Genomic DNA, 23,340 nt, shown 5'->3' with positions numbered 1-23,340 from the left:
TAATATAACCCATATCTGAGGTCACAACTGGGGAAATTATAGTTGTATCATGAGGCTTTACAATTATAAGCAAGCAAGAATGGCCTTAGATGGTTTGGTGTACAGCATAGCGTGTGGCCCAGAAAGCTACCTACTTACAAGTTCCTTCATATCTTTACCAGCCCTGTCACCCTTCACGCCTCCCCAGATCATGACCTACAGCCTTGCACATACCACCTCTCACGTAAGGTTCTTCTCTCTATCCAGAATGCTCTGATAAACTTCTACTAGTCCCTCAGCTACCAAATCAAACATTTCCTCTTTCTAAGAAGTTTCCCCCAAGTCACTTAGATTATTAGTCGAAATTTTATTTTTGACTCAACATAATATATGCCCAACTCTATTAAAGCCCTTGTCAAATTGTGCTAGAATCATTCCAATCCTTGTCCATGCCAACAAGTCTACAAACTCCTTGATGGTATGGATAATATCACATTCATCTGTATGTCCCCTCAGTGCCCAGTACAGGTAGATTTAAGAAAAGCATTGGTTGGATAAAAGAAGAGCTAAGTGGATTAATGAACTATTAATTAGGAAAGGGTAGGAAGTGCTATAGAACTAGAAGCCAAGAACTAATATTGCCTTCCAGGTTTTTTCACCATAGATTTTAATTTTACTGTTTTGTTTTACTACACGCTTATACTTTTCAATATATATATGCATTTTTGTATAAATTTGTTGGCAGACAGTTCTATAAGTTTGAACAGGTGTATAGATTTGTATAACCTCCACCACAATCAGGTGACAACAGTTGTATCATCTTAAAAAATTCTGTCATGTAGCCCTCTCTTATCAAATACTTTCCCCATCCTGGAAACCAATGATATATTCTCCATCCCTCTAGTTTGTCTTTTCCATAAAAAATGAAATAATACAGCATGTAACCTTTTGAGACTAGTTTACTTTACTCAGCATAATGCCTTTGAAATTCATCTGTGCTGTTTCAAGTATCAATAGTACTGAATAGTACTCTATTTTATGGATGCATCACAGCTAGTTAATTCATTCATCCATTGAGGGATATTTAGGTTGTTTCCAGCTTTGGTGATCATTAATTAATCTGCTATAGATATTTGTGTATAGGTTTATGTGTGAATATAAATTTTCATTTCTGTAGGCTAAATATGTAGAAATGGGGTTGCTGGATCAAAAGGTGTGTATAACATTATCAGAAAGTGTCAAAACGTTTTTCCAGAGTGGCTGTACCATTTTGCATTCTCACCAGCAATGTGTGAGAGTTCTAGTTGCTTCACGTCCTTGTCAATACTTGGTATTGTCAGTTTTGTTTATTTCAGTGATTACAATACCTATGTAGCAATATATCATTATGGTTTTAATTTGCATTTCCTTAATGTCTAATGATGTTGAACATCATTTCTGTGCTTATACATTCCATCTTCTTTGCTGAATGGTCTGTTCAAAGCTCTGTTTGCATTTTTTTGAAGAAAGGGCTATTTTTTATTGTTATGTTTTAGGGGTTCTTTACATGTTCTGGCTGCAAGTTCTTTGTTGAGTATATGATTTGCAGATATTTTCTCCCAGTGTTATAATTGTGTCTTTTGAAAAGCAAAAGTTTTTAGTTTTGATGAGACCCAATTTATCAATTATTTATTTTAGCCATTTTGTTCTTTGTGTCATATCTAAAAACTCTTTGTTCAACCCCAGGACATAAAAATTTCCCCCTATGTTTTCTTCTAAAAGTTGTGCAATTTTGCTTTACATTTAGATCTATGATCCATTTTGAGTTAAATTTTGTATAAATTATGAATCATATGTTGAAGTTATTTCTTCCCCAGATGGCTTCCCAATTGTTCCAACACCATTTTTTGAAGATAATATCCTTTCTCCACTGCATTTGTTATATCCTGAAACCTTGCTCAAGTCACTTATTTGTTCTAGGAGCATTTTTATTATATATTCTGTGGGATCTTCTACATAGGCAATCATGTTAATGACAATAGCATGTTTTTTTTTTTTTTCCTTTGCAATCTATATGACTTGTATTTCATTTTTCTTGCTTTATTGCACTGGCTAGTAATTTCAACATAATACTGAATAAGTCTTCTAATTCTCTGAGACAGGCAGGGATGACTTTTACTCTTTTTTACTTTATTTTTTAACTTAAGAGCTATTTTAACTTTAGGAAGATAATGTCACATACTTAAAATCACTGATCACGAGGGTAGTAAAGCCTGGATCCAAAATCATATTATCTGTCTCTTACTGTTGAGAAAGAAACTGGGCAAATAATGAGACATAGGGAGTTAAAGGAGCATTGCAGGACAGCAGGAGAACAGCAGATAGCCAGTCTCAGAAAATGACTCAATTTTCATGACAACTCTGCCTTGGTTTTTCTTCCTATATAATCTTTTAAAGGTATATATGTGATCTATAATGATCATACTATTTCAGATTTGGAGAAAACTTTATAGTACAGTCTGACTTCCTACATAGTGTAGGAATCCCTTCTCCAAAACCTTTCACAGTTGAGTTCTCAGGCTCCATGAGGTCAGGTTTAGACACATCCTTTTCTACTGCTGGGCAGCATTTTTTTTTAAGTAATTGTTTTTCTTTCCTTTTTTTTTTTTAAAGTTAATAACTTTTTGTTTTATGTCTACAAGATTTTGGTATCTTGTTACTTTGGACCAGGTTTATACAATCTCAATTTTCAATCATGCAACCTGTACAAGCAAAAACAAATAAGAAAAGAAATGAAAAAGGAAACAAAAGACCAACTGTCCCCTTACTTGTTTTATAAACATCTATTATAGGTGAAATAAGTTATCCATATTATAAATAAGTGTCTATTCACATTCATACATTACCATTTTTAACAACTTGAAATAAACTCTACAGTGTCTTACAACACATTAAACAATATATTAAGCTTAAACTTATTTTCTGAAAGTTCAAGACTTGTGATGGAAATTGGGGTAAGGCCTATAGTGCAGAACTGCTGTGAAATTTTATGAGATTAAAAATGCAAAACACATACAGCAGTCCTGGCCTATTGCTAGAATTCAAGAATTGAAGAAAAACAGGCAGAAATATTAAAGGGATAAATGTCATGTGCTGCACTTAGGTTGAAGTATAGTATATATTAGCTCTGTCCATTTTCTAGGTTTTTTTAACATCAGTTTTTCAATTGTTAAAAGAATCTTCTCTCCACCCAGTGAATTGGCTCTAATCCAGCTTTATTTAGAAAGGGCACATAGCAAAACTGCATTAATCTGGGAATTTTTTATTTTACGAACCCTAATGAAATGCATAATGCCTTTCCTTCATGGCATCTCTATCCTTTGAGCACCACAAAATGGTACATGTATTTTATTTCTTATTTTCTGACATAGTGGCTTAAGATCAAATTTGCTCAAATTCACATAGTGATAGGAATAAAAAAAAATACAACCAAAACCTCAACAACTAGAAATGCAAGGGAATGTCTGATATAGGCCATCAACAAAAGACTTATAATTAGTATCATACTTAATTATGAGATACTAAATATTTTCTACCTGAAGAAGAGGAAGAAAGCAGGGATGTTTACTCTTATGACTATTAGAATATTTGGTACTATTTTCAACCTCAGATATGTTAATTATGTTTTTACATCTTTTTGTTTAAGCTGATTTTATTTTTCCTGGATAGAGAAAAATCCTGTCAACTCTTGGAAGAGTAAAATGTTCAAACTGATGCAAAATGATATTTTATCAGACAAATTCTGTATAAGATGTACAGAGCCACACAATGTATGAAGGGGGTCATATGTTTGAAGTCTTGGAGTTCCACTGCTAGATCACATTGTTTGTGGGAACAAGATAGACCTTGCTCACTATTGCATCTCCAAGACCTAAAACAATGCCTGGCACATAGTAAGCCATGCTTAAATATATGTCAAATGGATGAATAAACAGTTTTGCAAATAATTATCCAGTTACTTTTATTGGTGAGCTTCACCATACGAGGGTACTTCAAAAAGTTCATGGAAAATATGATCCACATTCCCACTTCTGGGTATATACCCAGAGGAATGGAAATCATCATGTTGAAGGGATACCTGAACTCCCATGTTCATTGCAGCTCTGTGTACTACAGCCAAGATATGGAACCAACCTAAATGTCCATTGACAGATAATTGGATAAGGAATTGTGGTATATATACACCACGGAATACTACTCTGCCATAAAAAAGAATGAAATTTTCCCATTTGCAACAACATGGATGAGCCTGGAGAAACTTATGTTGAGTGAAATAAGCAAAGCACAGAGGAATAAATACCGAATGTACTCACTCAAAAGTGGGAGCTAAGTGAGAAAGAAGGGAGGAAAGAAAGACCACAGTGATACATTGGTCTTGCAGAGGGACAGAACATACTTTGGGCTACAAAGCGGAGTGTGTGCGGGGGGAGGAGGTTGGAGATAATCGGGTGGGGGACACGGGGTACAAGTGCAATTTGTGGTAATGGGCATGCTGCCAGTATGAATCTGGCCTTCACATCTTGGGCACGAGGGGTGACAGTCAGCTTTGTATCTCATGAATATTCATAATCAATAAAAAAAGCTATATTTACACTAAGAAAAAAGATCATGGAAAAATAGAATTAAAAGATAATATGAATCTTTCCATGAACTTTTTAAAGTACCCTTGTGTAACAAGTTTATTTTTTAAAGCAGGCAGCCCCTTCAATTCACCATGTGAATGTAAAATACCATGATGAACTATGGACATCCCTATTTGAATTACACTGAAGATGCCAAGAAAATTACTAACAGGAGCCTCAAAATTCATCACATTAACTCACATCCCCAGAAAATTCATTCCTGAGGGTTTATTTCAATGAAATGTCTCCCTTGGGACAAGAAGTCTCTCCCCCACTCTGGGAAATCAGGTAATGGAACTCAGGGCTTTTCATCTTTCCAAGTCATTAAAATGCAAATTGGGGGGAGGAGAGAGACCTGCAGGCAGATCTCCCTGGGCCTAGCCTGGTGGCCGCAGCACTCACATCCATCAGCTGTCCGCACCTCCATGTGCACCAGGTCCGCCTCCTTATCCAATCCGGCCACCGACCTAAGGAAGGAAAGGAGAGACAGAGGCTCAGTAAGGACACAGACAGCAGACAGCAAAGTGGGAAGCATGCAGGGCCCACTGTTCCTCGGAAATCCACTTTCTCAAAGAAGCCTGTCTTGCAACAGCAGCCCCAGCAGTGTGCCTGTCCCAGTAATTGCCACCTATAATGGTAACAATGCATGAGTTTTGGAGGTGTCAGGGAGACAGTCACTCTCAAACAAACAAACAAACAAAAATGCCCGCAGAAGAATAGAGAGTCCTTAGTAATGTTGGTCTCAATCTTTGTCCTTGCCCCTTCTCTACCACCTCCCACCTTCTAAGAGGTTCTCTCTTCCCCTAGGTCTTCCACCTATCTTCTTGGTCTTGCACTTGTGGTTACTTCCACCACTTCCACCCCCTCTGGCCTCTGACTTAGAGCTTGTTATACTGCCTTGTGCTGTTTGCTTCAAGGAACTCTTGCCCTCCTGATTGACCCTCTCTACCCTTCTTTCCTCCTGTCTTGCAAACAACAAATGTTTGGCTACAAACATTCAAAGCCCAGTCTGACAAGGACAAAATTCTCCTGGTGAAACATTAAAGGTCCCTGGCCAACAGCTAGAAGAAAGAAGGCTGAGAATCCCTACACGTAATCCTCGTGGGCCTCAGACCTTTCACACATAAAGCCCAACTGGGCATTTCCTGCATTAGGTATCCAGGCCAGAGAAGACCCAGAAAATCAACTAAAAGAGCCAACCCAACAGTTAAAACATTCATGCTCTAAAGATTGTATCATCCACTCTCTCCAGCAAGCCCTCACACATAGACTATGTACTCTCATTTTAAATACCATTCCAAGATTGCTTTTCTGGTTTTCCAGTCTTAACTGGTACAAAGAAGCCACTTAGAAGGAGAAAGTAGATTAATGGTGAAAATCAACAGCTGATACTGAGATAGAAAGAGAGAAAACCTATGAAAAACAGACCTAAGAACTTAAAACCTGATCATCCACATCATAAATTCCCCTGCTTCTCAATAGCCCTGGGGCATTACTGTGCTACAGCACAGCCTGTGTCTGACACCTACATGGAGGGACTGAAGGCACAGGACGAAAGAAGGCTAATGGTCTCCAGTGTACTGAGAAATTAAGGTTGTGAGTGATATAGTTTAGAGAAAAAATGATTTTTGTTTGTTAAAATAAAGCATATTACGTCTTAAAAGGTTAAACTTCAGTTATCTATAAAGTTCATTTATATAAAAATACTTCTTTCCCCAAAGAAGCTGAACAAATGGAGCTTTACCCTAATGGGTTATTTTTCCCGGTGGTCATTGACACACTATCCTTTCGGTTTTCTTCCACTCATTTGATCCTAACACCAAACCCCTAAGGCAAGGAAAACAGGCATCCTTACTCATGTTTGACTGAAGGAGAAACTGAGGCACAGACAAATTGATGTTTTGTCTAAGGTCACATAAGGATTAGGCCAGAAGTAGAGAGGCTTCCCGACTTCCAAGCCTGGAGCAGCTCCAAAGTCCTTATCCAGCCTTCTCCCTTCCCCCTTTATTCTCCAGCTAACTCTCACCGCTCCTCCCAAGTTTACCTGGCCTCCCCCTCCAGCAGCCCTTCCGTCCCTCGGCTCACTGCAGAGCCCTTCCTCTGCACCCACAGTATCCTCACCTCAGTGGCTCTCAAACTTGGCTCCTCATGAGAGCTACTAGGAGAGCTTTGAAATATACAGATGCCTGGGCCCGCGTCCTAGACCAGTGAAATGAAAACCTCTGAGGGAGGGGCCAAGATATCAGCATTGTTTTTAAAGCTCCATGTGCAGCCAAGTTTGAGAAGCACTGCTTTGCATGGATCAGATACATCACTTATGTAAATCACTAGTTCATTTCTGTGTCTTTCCTACTCGGATATAAACTTTGAAGAAGCGGGCCCTGTCTTATTTACTTTTCAACCCCTAGCACCTGTGTGCCTAGTGCATATTAGATGATGCCTATGTGTTTATTAAGTTAATAAGCAACCAAATCTACCTGTGATAATGCCAACATTTCAATTTGAAACACTTGAGGCCAGACACACAGTACTGAGGGCACCAGAAGGGACTCCATGGACACCTTCTCTGCTCTGCAGCCTCCGTGTCTCTTTATAAGCAGGTTGGAATTCTCTCCCCATGGTCACTGGCAGGTTAGCGTGGACGGAATTGGAACCAAAATGACTAAGTGTGACTGTGGTCATCCGATGCAGTCCTGTATGAGCAATGGAAGAAAAGCACATGCCTTTTTGGAGCTTAAAGGAAGGCAACCAAACCGATCAAACAAGAACTGTTCCTCATCTGAGAATGCTCACTCTCTTCCATCTATCTAAAATCTTACACATGTGTCAAGGTGGAAACAAGAGTCAAGTCCTCCTGGAAGCCTGCCTTGGTCACTCCAGCTCACACTGATCTCTCTTCTTAGCACTCCAAGAGAACTAGAATCTGGATCACACATCCTCCAGCAATCATATTGTTGTTAAGTTGTTTCTCTTGAGCTGCTCATGGCTCATTAGAACAGACACCTGTGGTTTTGGTCTGCTTAGTATCCTTTCCTTCTCCATCCATCCTTTGTGGAACTGTCTATCCAACTCAAGCCATGTGGTTTTGGCCAGGCTGGTCAATCACAGTAGCCCAACTGTTTGAGCCCCAAGATGTCATGTGATCCAGCATAGTCTTGGGACATCATGGCTGTGGTGATCAGGACATGCCAGGACAAGTTAGACTTCCTCAGGATTTCTCTAACTGAAGCTGGTAGGAGAGAATTGGCTTTCCTCTTTGGTCACCAGGAGAAATGTTTCTGGCCTGATAGGAAGATCTAAAACACATCAGGTCTAAACAATGAGGTGGATACACAGAGAGAAAGAGAATTGACTGTGGGATAGAGAGAGAGGGAGAGAGATGGTAATATGAGGACAGGAGTCAAAAGAGGGACAGAAATACAGAAACACACACAGAGACACAGAAGGAAACAGGGACACAAAAACAGTGCATGCACATGTGCACATTCTCTCTCTCACATACACATGCACACGCACACACATACATCTAGAGACCCAGAGAGTCCGAGATTCATACAAACAGGAAAACTCACTGAGAGACACAGACAGGTAGACACAATTGAAGGTATTTAAATCTGAACCCACTTGATTCTCAGGCCCACTCCAATTTTGCATCCTGCTCATATACACAGCCCATAGGGTGCCTTTGTTTGTGAGGGTGTGTGTATATTTATTTGCATAAGCCATCAATTATAAATCACATGATTTTTATTAATATGCAACCCATGAGACAGTAAGCTTCCTAAGAGCAGGGACCCTAATTATCTTTCTCCAATATTTGCCACAACACACAGCTCAGGATTAGGCATAGCTTTGGATTAAACGATAGGAGTAAGAGATTTGCACTTCAAAGCTGCTCTATCCCCAGGGTCTGCAGAGGAGGAGACTAAGCTGCTCAGCTGGCCAGAGGTATAGTGAAATAACTGAGGGTAAGGAGAACATTCTCCACCACAGTCTCAGCTGTGGCCCTCTGGCCCTCATCCGGTGCAAAGAGAGATGCCACTGCCCACTTTCTGTAGTACTGGTGGCATTAGCCTAGGGCTTCTCAGCATTGGCACTGTTGACATTTTGGGCTGGATAATTCTTTGTTGTGGGGGTTGTCCTATTCATTGCAGAATATTTAGCAGCGTCCCTGGCCTCTGCTAGATGCAGAAGCACCCCTGCAGTTGTGACAACCAAAAGTGTCTTGAGACATTGCTAAATATCCCTAGAGGAGGCCAAAATCACTTCCAGTTGAAAACCACTGCTTTAGCTGGACACACTTACTTGCTGCTTGGACTCTGCATCTCCCCTGTTAGCAAGGAGGCAAAAACAAGCACCCGGAACTGTACTTCCCCACCTACTGCAAATGCTACCACTGCTGAGAAGACTGTGAACTCCTGTTATTCTGGGCCATACCATCTCATCAGGTAGAAGCAACCGGGTCCAAATCTTAAAGCCCCAAGTTCCCACTTCCAGAAATTCAATGTAAGGAAAGTACACACAAATACAGCAAACAAGGAAACGCCAGATGCAAATCTGTGGTGGGTTTTTTTGCATGGTCGGGGAGAGAGGGTGAGAGGATGGGAACTGTAAGGGCTAAACTTGTGGAAATGTTTGGGAAAGTGAATATAATAATGATGATAAATGCTAATGGGTATTGAGACCATCCCTGTGTCAGGCATGGTGTTTGGTATTTATAAGCTTTATCTTATTAATCCTCAAAATGAGTTTTTGAGGAAGGTACCATTCATCTAATTTTCCTCCTTGGTAAAATGGGGATAATAAGCAAGATTAAGTACTGTGCTTTAAGTGACATGATGTTAACAATTCATAGATACAGGGAGTACACTATGTGTCAGACACTGTTTTAAATGTAAATAAATGCTGATCTCATTTAATCTTCACATCAACTCTGTGAGTGGAGAATCATTCTTTTCCCCTGTTTTTAAAGGGGCATGAAGTGCTGAAGCAACTTGGCCAGTCATGCATCTAGGAAGCAGCAAAACCAGAACTTGAACCAGGCAGATGTCTTTGACCCAAGAGATGAACCTCCCCTGGGAGCAGCCTCTCCTGGATAGTGAAAGGAAGAGGGGGATTGGAGCCCAGCCATCCCTCCCAGAATCAAGGTTCACAGCCATTGCCTCCCCTCTCCCACATGTAAGTCACCTTAAAGCAGCATTGTAAGAAATATGGATGTATTCTGTAAACATTTTCAATATCACAGAAAAATTTGGTTCCAGACTACATGAACTGGGAGTCACTCACATGGGCAATCACTGGTAAGAAGGCAATGTTGGGAATAGAAAAAGGAGGCTGGGCTGATGGTAGAGGATTAACAAGTGGAAAATTTTACAAAGATTTAAGATAAACACACCTGAGGTAAAGGAAATTTGGGGCTTGGGCTTGACTCTTTTTTGAGGTCTGTGAGAATGAATGAGTCGAGATATGTGTAAGAGGGACTGTGACATTGCCATGGGTACTGGGGAAGGGATGAGAGACATGCCTGCTCAGATATGCCAAGCAGCTTAATAATGGCCCCTGGCACGTCTTCCATCTCAAGCATCCAAGTCCCTTCACATTGCCAGGACCAAAGTTAGGCCAGGGTGGGCCAGAAAGCCAGGGGCAGTATCCAGGACAGAACCAGCCATAAGCCAGGCAAAGTTCCCCGTGCTTAATGACTGCAACAAAGTGAGGATGAATTTGCAAGCATGCCATTGAAATCACATAGAATACAACTCCTAGAAAGTTTCTAGAAAGCATGTGATGGTATAGAGAAATTGTATCGGTACGTGTCATTACCAATGCAAAATGCAAGCATGTCATCACTGGTGCATTTATTTGGTTATGCTGATTTTAATCAAGTGACTTTAAGGCAAAATTTTATAGGACAAAACAGAGTTAAGGTGTCAAGATCAGGTATGACTCTATGAAAACCCTTACTAATATTTTAAAATTCTTCAGTCATGAATTCTTCTACCACAAGGATTCTTTGAAACCTAACACTCATGAGTGGGAAAAACTAATGTTTTTCAGTAGATCTTTCCAATCTTCTTCAAGAAAAGAATTGGGAGCAGGCCCCTTTGTGTAAAGCCTATATCACATTTTGCAAATACATGCCAGCAATGATTTTGAGTTTCCATATCTGTAAAGTAGGAAGGTCATAACACCTACTTCATAGAGTTATGAGGATTAAATGAGCCAAGCATTGAACACTTAGAACAGTGCCTGACACATAAAAAACATCCTTCACATTTTGGCTATTATAATTTTTTATTTGAAGGACGAGATAAACTAAGCTGCCTTCCAGCCTTCTTCCCTCCCTCATACCCCAGTTCTCCATTTGTTGAGAGCCTAATAATGATAGCGTTGTTCTAGGCACTAGATATGAAAAGTCCTTCCATCAAGGAATTCAGTTTAGGCACCTTCTCCTTCTCTAGAAAGATTGCACATCACAAATACTGGAAACCACCTCTCGATAAGGGCTCCTTTAACGCCCTATTCTCCTCCCCTATGTAGAAATCATTGCACAGGATAGCAATAGCCTTCCGTTCCCTCTTAGACATGATCTTTGACCTCACAGGTTTTTATTGGACAGCGTATCAATTTACTTTATTATGGTGCTTGACACATGGTAGATCATCAGTAAATATTTGCTGAATGAATGATCACAACATTTCCATTTGGTCCGACAACCTTCTCGAGCACATTTGGGTCTCAAAGACCAAAAGAGATCTCACTTTCCTGCCTGTGTCCCAGATCATGTTTATCTTCTGGATTGCTCATCTGGTACTGAAAAAGGAAAAAGAAATTTATGCAGGCCTGAATAATGTCTGAGGTAGTTTCCTCCTGCTGGTATTTAATGCCATTAATTTGATAACAATAAATGAGCCCAATAACAGCACGAGGATCATCTGAAACTCTGAGGGGAAGGGCAGTGATTATTCTGATTATTTTCCAAAATTAGGGGCCCTTCTAAGTTCTGAGCAAAGACCAAGGACACAGGGAACACAAGGAAATAGGGAGCCACAGCCAAACCTGCAGGGAAGAAACAGAAATCAGCTCTTAGAAACATACACTCACAGATGTTACTGATGGAAGTGCCTGGAAAAGGTCAAGTGGCTTCAACCTTATTTTTAGCAACTGAACCCTCTGAGCAAATACAGTCTTCAAGTCCTATCACATAAAATAGGTCAAACAGGAATTTCTTGGAAACCGTAACAGCTCACCCACACACGGCAGTCCCCGGAGAGCTGGATGCAACAATCTGAAACGTCACAAGCTCAACCAACCCCTTCAATTTATAGATCAGAAAACTGAGCCTTCGCAACTGCCCAAAGATGCAGCTATTTTGTGTCAGGGGCCCTAGAATCGAATTTGTAACTTCAGTCCTGGCCTCTTTATAACACGCTTGGCTGCCATGAGGGAGTGGAAGAGCCTAACATCCTGTGTATTTTTCTCTCTTTGTGGCTATGAATTCCAGAGCAAAAACGTTCCTGGAAATAAGAAAACGAGATATTGAGGTATGCATGAGGGAGATATTGAGAATAAAATGCTGATACGGTCAAAATACAAATGCTTTACCAACAGGTTAGCTAGACATTTAAACTACAAGATAATATATTGTATTAATGGACAAATCACAATTGTATCGATTATGGGGTACAATGTGATGTTTTGATATATGTATAAATGTGGAATGATTGAATCAAGCTCATTAACGTATCCATCACCTCATTACTTATCACTTTTTGTGGTGAGACATTTGAAATTTACTGTTTGTTATTTTGAAATATACAACCCATTATTATTGATTGCAGTCACCCCATTGTATCTCAACGTATCTCTCCAATTCACACCACAAACTTCTTTTACCTTTATGCCTTTGCTCAGACTGCCTGTCCACCTGGAATCTTCCTTCTAGTCCACTCTGCACAGTCTCTGCACGTGGCCCAGCTCAATACCTACTGTATTAGTCTGTTTCTGTTGCTTATAACAAAATAACTGGAACTGGATAATTTATAAAGAAAGTAAAATTTATTGCTTACAGTTTCAGAGGCTAGGAAGTCCAAAGTCAAGGGCACACATCTGGTGAAGGCTTTCTTTGGGGGTGACATCGGGGATGACAGAGTATCACATTGTAAAAATAGTGGAGCAGAGAGAGTGAGACAGACACTAACCTCCTCATTCACTCTCCTTTTAAAGCCCTCCAAACCATTCCCATGACCACCATTTTTAATCCATTCACTATGGCATCATCCTACAATCTAATCACCTCTTCAAGGCTCCACCTTTCAATTACCATAATAGGATTTCCCACCTTCAATTGTTACAGTGGAGATTAAGTTTTGGGGGGACATTCAACTCAAGGCACCTACTTTCCATGAAAGCTACTGATCCTGGCTGAATATTAGAATCCCTTGGGGAACTTTTTAAAAATATTAAACACCAATGCACAGGCCTTATGTGCAGAAATTCTGGTTTAACTGATCTAGAGCAATAGTATTCACTTCTGATTCTGATTTTAGTAGCATCAGAATCTCTTGGAGGGCTTGTTAAAACACAGACACTGGGATCTACCCTCAGTTTCCGATTCAAAAGGTCTAGATGGGGCCCCAAAATTTGTATTCTTAGGAAATACACAGATGACATGATAACGATGGTCACGATTCACACTTTAAGAACCATTAGCCTGAAGAACAGTGCAGGAATCAATAGCTTTTAGATGCTCCCAGGTGATAAAATGTTCAGAGTTGAGAATTACGTATTAGAGCCCAAAACACAACCTCAGACTGTAACAGCCTCTCCATTTCATGCATCAGTGATTTAGGTAAGAGCATCAATTCTGGAGTCAGACCCTGGTTAGAGTCTTGGCTCCGTCACTCACTAACTGTGGGATCATAGGCAATTTACTTAACCTCTTTATGCCTCAATATTTTCAACCACACAATGAAAAAATATAATAATAGCATGCTACTCATCATTTTTATGAGAAGCAGATGAGTTAAATACATGTAAAACATTTAGAAGAGAGAGATGCATGTGCTAACACTTTTTAGGGCTCACATTATCTTAAGTGCAACTAATATTTATTGAACACTTCTAATGTATCAAGAATTTTACTATCAATTAAATATATGATCTCACTTAATCCTTAAACAAACATAGAGATTGGCAATATAATATTTTTTTTTTCCCAGATGAGGAAATGGAGATTTTGAGGAGTCAACTGGCTAACCATTGATCCAGAGCAAGAACGTGATGGAGCTGGATTCAAACATAGTTTGTCTTACTCCACCTTTGGTTATTTGTGTGCCTGAATGTTTCCCCTTCTCAATTACAATCTCCTTAAAGACAGGTTCTAAATCTGATTAAATTATGTTTTCCACTAGTGTCTAGCACCATGCCTTGCTCTGCATTTATTAAATATCTGTTGAGAAGATGAATAAATATACAAGTGAGAACAATAATAATAACCCCAGCAGTATGATTAGAATAAATGTAGAAAATAGTTCCATAATATGGTGAAACAGATTTCATTCATCTAATTAATCTCTAGGCAATTAAATGAATAAAGTCTTCATTTTATATTATTATGCTGCTATTTTCACCATTTATCCTCAAAGCAATATTGGATCTGTCAAACACAATCATCTGTGATTTGCTTGACAAATGTGATCATCCTGTGAAAACGCTGGGGCAGCACAAACTCGGGGCTCTCATCCAGCTGAAATGAACACGGCTCCTCTAGTGGGTGCTTTGGGAGCTTTCCTCCCGAATCACAAATATTCCTTCTACCTCCATCAACTGCTTGCTACTCCTGGATTCACAAATTTCTAGGTGCAGACCCCTGTGCCCATGTCTGTGCTATGTGGCCCTGCCCCTTGTCCACAGCTGATTAGATCAGGGCTAGAGCCCCAACCTAACCTGGGTCAAAGAGATCCATTTCCTAGACTTTGGGATTGATTTGAGAGACTAACATGAAAGTTGCAAAAACTTGTCTTGGGTATCTTAAGCTGGTTTGCCAGACAGAAGAGAGAAGCAGAGATAAGAGACAAAGAGAGCACTGTTAGGATTCTGGGGTAAGGTTGTTCCTGAGGTCTAACTGTATTTCTTCTCTTGGATCTTGATAATCCTCTTGCTCTCTCACTCTAATAAAGTAAGCTCAAGATGGTTACTATTTCACAGAGAATCATTACCAATATGCCCCCCTCCCCGCTGCCAGAAGTTGCTCAGCATGGGCAGGGACTTGTCATGACACGTGGATAGCTATGATCCCTTCTGCCTTCTGGTTCTCCCAGCACATCAGTGTTTTTCAAACTACTGACTGTGACTCATTATTGGGTCATGAACTATATTTAACGGATCACAACTCCAATTTTTTTTCATAAAATAGGAGGGACTAGAATAAAAAATATCGGAGTGCATCTCATGTGTTAGAATAAGTGTTCTTCATGTAATTTTTGCTTAAATTATATTTAAAAACGTAAGTTTATACTAGATCACATGTATGACATATTTCCTACAAGGGAAGCAGTTTTTTTTTTTTAAAGGAAAGAAAGAAACTATATGGTGTAATTTAATCTAATACCTTTCTAAATTCTGGATGGATAGAACTAAATCCAGCAGTTAGATGAAATATTTTCAGGAGAAGGTATACACGCATCAAGGAGGGTCAACTCAACCAAAGAATCTCGGTGAACTACAGCCAACATCATCTCACATGCTGACAGTAGTAATTTTAAGCTGAGCTTTGGTCACTGGGATTTTGCGATTGTGTTCATGTAGTGAAAACTCCATGAAAATTTTCCTAAAGACAGCTGAACAACTATGCTCTACTATGAAGAAAACCATCAATCCTTGCCAGATACTTACTGAACACCTACTACATGTGATCACTTACCGATTGCTCAGTAGCGTATCACATGGCCCATTTGTTTACTGTGTATGTGTGGGCTGCAGCCTGGCTTATTTCCAGTGAACAGTTATCCATTTCCAAACCAGACTGTTACATGACACAATCTGAACAAGACAAGTGTTGTTCACAGAAAACCTATTAATCCTATTAAAATAGACCAAGTGCATTGCAACTTTTGTGTGTTGGTTGCAGGGAAAAGACAGAATCCTTGTTCCTAGACATTTGATTTTGGAACTTCTTAGATGAAGAATCTTCACACACACACACACACACACACACACACACACACACACACATACATGTACTTTGATTGGCATGAATTTCTAGAAAAACTTGGATTGAGAAAAGGCATCCTTCTATTGCCTCCATCATCACAATGCAGGGTCTTTACTGGGCAAATCACCACACTAAGTATTTCAGTTCACTTAATCACACAGGTCCTGAGCACCTATTATGTGTTTGGTTCCCTTGGGAGGGAAGATGCCAAGATGAGTGAGAGAAGGTTCCAGCTCTCTAGAAGCTCAGATTAGTATGGGAAACAGCTCTGTGGACAGATATTTATAAGAAAATGAAGCATGTGCTTTAATAGTGGGGTTTCTGCACAGAGTGCTGTGGGAATCCACAAAGGGTGTGTCACTAAATGTAAATAGGAAATAGAGAGACACAGAGATAAGGCACACATAGTCTTGTTGGCGCACCAGTGTGGCCATGCAGCTCCTAAAGCAAGTATTTCCCAAGAGCTCCCTGTGTGTCCAGCACAGAAACTGGTGGTAAGATGAGGGTCAGGGGCCAGAGGTGGTGGAGGGGTTGGTAAAGTGGGGGAGGGTGTAAGATGAGAAAGAAACAGGTTCACAAAGGCACAGAGACCAGTTAGAGGAAAACAATCAGGAATGCACAAAACCTTCACTGCCCCATGTTTCCTTAGCTTGAGCTTGGGATGACACAGTTAGTACTGCTGGGGTACTACTGACCACACTGAGTATTATTTCCAACTCATAATGCATTTTGAGACAGAAACTTGTCTCCTCTGCAGCCCAGTGGTTAAGAGAGGAGCTGTAGATCCTAATCTTGGCTCTACACTTCTTTGTTATGTGACCTTTGGCAAATTAGTTAACCTCTCTAACCATCCAAATCTCCCTAATAGTCAAATCTCCCTCAATTGGTCTGGAGAGGATGAAATGTTGTGATACAAACATGTATTTAATGAAGAGCACACTGGGTTCCAAGCACTTTATGGAGTATTCGTGGACATCAGAGACACACACATGCACACACAGACACATGAACAGATGCATACCCACTCATGTCAACACCTGCTGATTATACAGAATGTGTTTCATAAAAACTTGCATCGGAATGTAGTAGAAAAAGCACTGGACTGGGACAAAGACCTTGATTCTGGTCATAGTCACACTGACCAGCTGTGTGGCTTTGACTAAGTCACTTGACCTGTCTGGGCACAATCTCTTCCTCTGCAAATTGAAGGGGTTGCTGGGGCCAGGGGTGTTGGGGGAGACCAAGGACCCTCAGCATCTTGTCTCGTGTTTGGCAACTTCATAGTTGAGGAGGAAGAAGGCCTTGTGAGCTCCCTCTCTGCACTGATTGCTCTGACCCCTCCAGTTGTCGGGAATCCTCTTGTCCTGCCCTGCCTTGCCTCCTCCGTGGGGGAACTTTTCTAATCAAGTGAGTACATTAGAAAGAAGAGGATCTTCCCTCTGGGGAGGTCCCTGAGGTGTTACTCACCACTGGCAGGGCCCATACCCATCAGAAGAGGGCTTCTCTGAACATCCCCGTGCTGCCTGAACCCACCTGCACCTGCAGCTCAGCGGGGACTCGGAGACGGAACATGGGTGGATGAAGGAGTATCTGGGATCCATGAGCAGGAGGTCCCAGCATTTGTAGTTTGCAGAATACGCTCACTTCATTGTCTAATTTTAATGGCCTTAATCTGGGGCAGTAGGCATCATCATTCCCATTCCACAGAAGAGCAAACCCAGAAAGCTGAGGTCACTTAAGGTCTCAAGTCAGGTCAGGCGAAGGCAGAGCTGGAACTCATACCAGGCTCTGCCAAGTCTGAGCCCAGGGCTCTAGGTACCGTGTGCTTTCCTCAGTGACCTCTCAGATAAGCCACAAGGCCACACATAATTAGACACAAGATTGTGTGGTGCCTACTTGACGTGCTGAAGGAATTCAGAGTTAATTTAAAAAGGCAAAGGGCATAAAGGAGACGGTTTGGGAGGATGGGGAGGATGTTTGTGGGGAAGTTCTAGAAAAGAAAGAGAAAGGAACCAGTTGTATTTATAGATTAATAATGTGCAGAACGTGGAAAAATATGCTGCCTCAGGCAGTTCTCATCAAGTTAATGGATGTTGCCAATTACTGTTGTAACATTTTTAATTGTATCTTAGGTCTGAAGAGAATAAAAGCAGAATTTATTATCTTCACCTAAGGACTGATAGGGACACACATTCTGGTCCAATATGCCAGTGTAGACACACCTGCCCGGAGTCTACACTGGCAGCCCACTTCACAGGGAAGTCTTACTCACAGCTAGCTCAGACCCAGACTGTGGCTGAAATAGTTAGAAAAAGGCATCTGCTTAATGAGTTCATGTGTATAAATGGGTCTCTGGAAGGCAATGGTGTATGAGGGAACAGGTCATAACCACATGGGTACCCCCCGTGAAAAAAACAGTAACCACAGAATCCCCGGCGATGATGGATGGTAGCTGGGATGTGTGTGTTGTCTTATAGTGGGTTGGTCTCTGTAATTACATAATGCTTCATGTGTGTTCTTCAGTACTCAAAGTAACGCATGTGATTATTTGAATAAGGTCCTCCTCCCTTCTAGATTGTAATTTTCTTGGAGGGCGGGGTCTTAACTGCAGTGCCCACCAGGACAACTCCACTCGCTAGCACAAAGCTGGCACTCAATTATGTGGTTGAACAAATGATCAGAACTCCTACAGGGGGTGTACAATTTGTTTCTGCATTTTACGAAAAAGGGACTAGAGGCTCAGACCAGCTAGTCACTCATCTACATCGCTGCAGCTAATAAATGGCAGCTCCCATTCAAACTCAGGTGAGACAGACTTGGCTCCCGAGTCCATCCTGTGACTCACTGTGCAGCCCGCCGCTCTGCACTGGAGAGAGAGGCAGGGAGAGAAGAAAACGACCCTCAGGTGTTAATCAGCCACTCTGTGCCAGGCATCCTTTTTGTTTATATCATTTAGTCCTTGGAAGGAACCTATGAAGGATGAATCGCCCACAAATTTAAAATGCAGAATAAGAGGTCCTTCCTGAAGGAGAGTTCAAGTGCCCAGGCCAGGAGTGTCCAGGCAGCAAAGAAGAGGGAGGATTCAAATGATTCCACCACTTCGCCCGCACAGAGCTCCCCTTTACTTCACAGCTTCTCAGAGAGTTATACGCACACAGCTCAAACTACATCCTGAAAGCACAAGGCACTGAGGGGAAGAAAATAACAGCGTGTGGCTCCGTTTCCTCAAACAAATCCTTTAGGGACAATCCCGGTGACAACTTGTGACACAATTTGATGCCCCCCCACCCCAGGCCCTGACACCAGCTCCCTTTTCAGTCCTTTCCCCTCTGATTTCTACATCCAGAGGCCTCATGCTTCTCACTCTCATGCCTCTGCCTTCTGCCCCAGGACCCAGGATATCCCCCTATTTAGGCCGGCCCTGGCTGGCTAATACTCTGGGCTCTACAATCGACCAACAGCAGCCCATGGAAATGCCCACCCTTGGCCAACAGCAGCCAAAGAAAAGTCACTGAGTGAAAAGATCTCCTTCAGTAACAAGCAGGACATCTTGGTGGGCAGCAGAACAGGCCAGCATTAGCCAGATCCACCTTCCCTGCATGTGCCAGTCACTGAGCACCTGCCCAGCACCATTCTCTAGGCAGGGGATCAAAAGGTGAAATACTCCCTTTGCCTAGGTCTGGAAGGGATCACTGTCTACATGCACACAGACATGCAAACACCCCCAACATCTCAGCACCTGGGACATGCACAGAGTGCCCACGCCACAAGCCCAAACTTCCCAGCTTAGAAAGCTAATCCTGGCTGATCTCCAAATTCAGAGGCAGCACTGATCCCTTCCTGCCTCTTCCTCATTTCCCCCTTGTTCAGAAACTTGCATTATGAGGCAGTGAGAGTGTAAAGTAGTGGTGTAGAGCTTGTACTCTGCACTCAGAGAGACCTGGGTTCAAATCCTGGCCCCACCACCCAACAGCTACATGACCTTAACATACTTTCAAGCTCTCTAGGTCACAGAATCCTCATCTCTGAAAAGACAGTAATAGCAATTCTTCCCCCCGCCCCCCCCCCCCCCAGGGTTGTTGTGAGCATTAAATTCGGAAATAGTATGACACTCCTAGTCCAGGCTTAGGAGTACTCAGTACATGTCAGCTGTTAGTGTTTCTGGTCTTCCCAAGAGATTGTCAGTCCTTGACCCCCACTATTGTCATGCACCCTCCACCCTGCCTGCATAGACATGGCTGTAGACATGTCTCCTGGCTAAGAGAAGAATCACCAGATCCTATCTACAGGTAGAGCTATTTAATCTACCCCCCAAGAAAGGTTTCCTCCTAAGCCTCAGCACATTCCAGAGGTAACATTTGGAAAAGTGTGGGCCCTGGCATACAGAATGCAAGATGAGCGTGCACAGCCCTGACAGAACCACAGCCTCCTGTAAGACGCTGCTCACACCTGCATCCATCAGCCTGGGAGGGGCCGCCCAGGGGAAGAGCCAGAAGTCAGACCCTCTGGGACAATTACAATTAAACCAAACCAGACACTCTGCAATCCTCTCTGGGGAGTCATTCCTCCTAATCTGGGGCTGGGGCAAGATCACTTAATAGGCCCTTTTTCATCTTTAATTTCTCTGATTCAGAAAGTCTACAAGATCAATTGCTAAGAGGGCTAATGTGAGGACATGAGGCAGCAAGTTGCTCAGGGCCTAGAGTCAGCTAATTCCTTAGCTTCCAACTAGAGCCCACAGGGACCCACTTGCATAAAGCTCGAGAACTCCTCCCCTCGCTCAGTCACCCCTCCCATCCCAAAGCCCCTCTAAATGAAGAACTTGAATTGCAACCCAGCAAGAATAGCATATCAACCTCAAGCCAGCCAGCACTTTCCAGGAATCCCAGTCATATCCTGCTTAATATACTTATAATCCTGCTCAGGGTAGGGCTCCTGAGCTCAGAGCCTGAGCTTTTCAGTCTTCACACCAAGGGACCCAGGGACCTTGACCTTCAAAGACTATGTGAAATGATGCAACATCACCCTCAAAGCAATGGGCTGTCAGACTGTGGGGGTCTGAATCCCATTTCCATCTCATGTTAGCTGTGTGACTTCAGGCAAGTTACACAAACCTTGGTTTCCTCATCTGTAGAGGGGGCTGAGAACTTGAATTAAATAATGTCAGTCACATGCTTAGCATGGCACCTGCACTTCGTAAACACCAACTATCCTTCACCGCCCACTATGCTTGGGCCACCTGGAGTCGGCTCACCATGCTCATTCCAGGATTAAGTCAAGATGTGCAAACACCAAGGAATGCTTATGTTCCAGGGGAAAAAATGGGACTATCTCCAGTGTCGTTGTAGCCAGTGTTCGAGAAGCAGCTGCACCCCCTGAGAGAAGTGACAGCCTTTTCATTCCTTTCATTCTTTTCTCTGTCTCCTTTATTTCTGTAGTAAGCCACAGACAGAAATAATGCTGGCTAATGACAGTTTTACCAAATGATTCCTGGAAACAGCATGGAAGAAGAGAAGGTCGCCTCCCATCCATAAGACCGGCATTCTCCAAATGGAAACCCAACCCAGAAGGGGAATAGCTAGTACCAAATACTCTGGATGATGCATCCCCCAGGACCCTTCAATTTCCCTAACAGGACACTTGCTTCTTTCCTCCCATCATTGTCTACATATTTTCCTTAATGATGGCAGAATTAAACGGAACTTTTTCTGCACTACTGGCTCTTGGGGATTCTAGAAAGCCTGGGAAGGAAGTTTCAATTTGTTCACTTGCTGGGAATGAATTCTGCCTCATATAACTCCTGACAAATTGCCATTTTTAAAGGGTTTGTTAATTTCCAATGAGCAAATGGCACATCAGATATCTTGTTTATTCGACAGATGCTCCTGAGCTAAACAAATGGTTCTTGTTTAACAAACATGGAAACAACTTGTCAGCTTTTCTGAGATCATCCTATTTAACTATCAAGAGAGGGTCCTGTGATGTGTGGAGAAAATATGAGCTGTCTCATTCCTACGTAGGGTTCTCAAAAGGCCTGGGGACATTGGTTCCATTGAAAGAGATAACATGAAGCTCCTTAATCATAGGCTGGGAAACAGTTCTCAGACAAAGGACCTGGGATTTCTTCCTTTCTCTGAAGATGCCATCTATTTCTGATGCAGGTCAACCTGATCCAGTAATCTCCTTGGTGCTGAATCTGAAAATAGCTTTGAATAAGCCACCCATCTGAGACACAGAGGTGGTATAAAATGTTGATTAAAATTTCAGCTTTGAAGTAAGCCTGGTTTGGATACTGGCTCTGCCAGTTACTAATTGTGTAACATGAACTGGTTACTTAGCCACCCTCAACCTTAGTTTCCGCAAATATGGTACAGGTCTAATAATGATATGAAAAGCAAAAATGCTGATGTTATAGAGATGAATGTTCATACTCGTAATTCTGATTATATTTCAGGGAATTTTAAATGGAGCTGAACTCAGGAATGAGTCTCAGGAGCAGAGAGAAGGGGCATTGGGAAGGGCACAATTCCTATGTCCTGCATTATTTGGAAGGAGTAAATGTGACATGCTTGATAATGTGACGGCTCAATGACTCCAGTTAGAAATTAAATCTGAACAGAGTAGAGCTCTTCCAAGCCTTAAAACTTCAGCCTGAAATCATAATCACTTTCAGCCAGCAAGCTAAGCATCTGGCTAGACTGGGGTGGGCTGGGGAGGGCTGGGAAAGAAGAAAATGAAAGAGGCCAGCTTGCCCGGGGCACACGAGGACACATGGAGAGAGATGATGGGTAACCTCTGTCAAGTCTGAATGTGGGGTGCTAAATCCATCTGCCAGTGGGTGCAGCATAGTACAATGTATTAATTATAAGAGGGCCGACATTTCAAAGCCTCCCTGCTGGAAAGTATCACAGAGAATTACCTTGGGACAACATCTAACTCGCTGAAAATTAATTTACTCCACAGTGTAGATGCTTTGGAAAGATGCAAAGTGAGGTTGACCCCAGCTGAGCATGGCATGGGCCATGCACTGTCTGAAGGAGTTGCAGGTATTAACTCATCTAAACACGTGGAAGGGCTGCAAAAGACACCCCGGGCACAGTTAATTATCTAATGGAATCTTCACAGCAACTCTAGGAGGTAGACAGCATTATCATCACCATTAGGCTGACGAGGCAATTGGGGCTTAGATATTCTGCCCCAAATATTAGTGTTTCTAATTGAGAAGCCAAGAGGTCTATCTCTGGAAACATGCTCTTAGCCACTCTGAGAAAGTGTGAGAGAGGGTCCAGCGAGTTTCCAACATAAGGTAACTTTGAGCAGAACATTAAAAGATAGTGAGTTGATTGCCCGGAATTGCCTAGAATTGCGTGCACTGCCTTCATGGTCTGGCAGAGGGAAGCCCTAACAGAGGGCCTGGAGGTATACAATCTCATGGCATGTATGCAAGACGGTAATCGGTGTAGGGTCAGGTAAAGATGACTGTGAGTT

The 23,340-nt window shown here is 41.9% G+C and overlaps 1 protein-coding gene across 1 annotated transcript in view; it reads right to left on the bottom strand.

Annotated features, from left to right (window-relative positions):
• SORCS3 (sortilin related VPS10 domain containing receptor 3) overlaps positions 1-23,340 on the bottom strand; it is a 575,161-nt gene that overhangs the window by 150,755 nt on the left and 401,066 nt on the right. Inside the window, exon 6 of the mRNA XM_063102487.1 lies at positions 5,043-5,107. Within this exon, the coding sequence (XP_062958557.1) occupies positions 5,043-5,107 (65 nt within the window). The remainder of the gene's footprint in view (positions 1-5,042; positions 5,108-23,340) is intronic.

This window comes from Cynocephalus volans, chromosome 7, assembly GCF_027409185.1.
Source record: "Cynocephalus volans isolate mCynVol1 chromosome 7, mCynVol1.pri, whole genome shotgun sequence".
In the NCBI taxonomy this organism is placed as follows: Eukaryota; Metazoa; Chordata; class Mammalia; order Dermoptera; family Cynocephalidae; genus Cynocephalus; species Cynocephalus volans.
The sequence above is the reverse complement of the archived record's forward strand: the minus strand, read 5'-3'. Positions and strand labels throughout refer to the sequence as shown.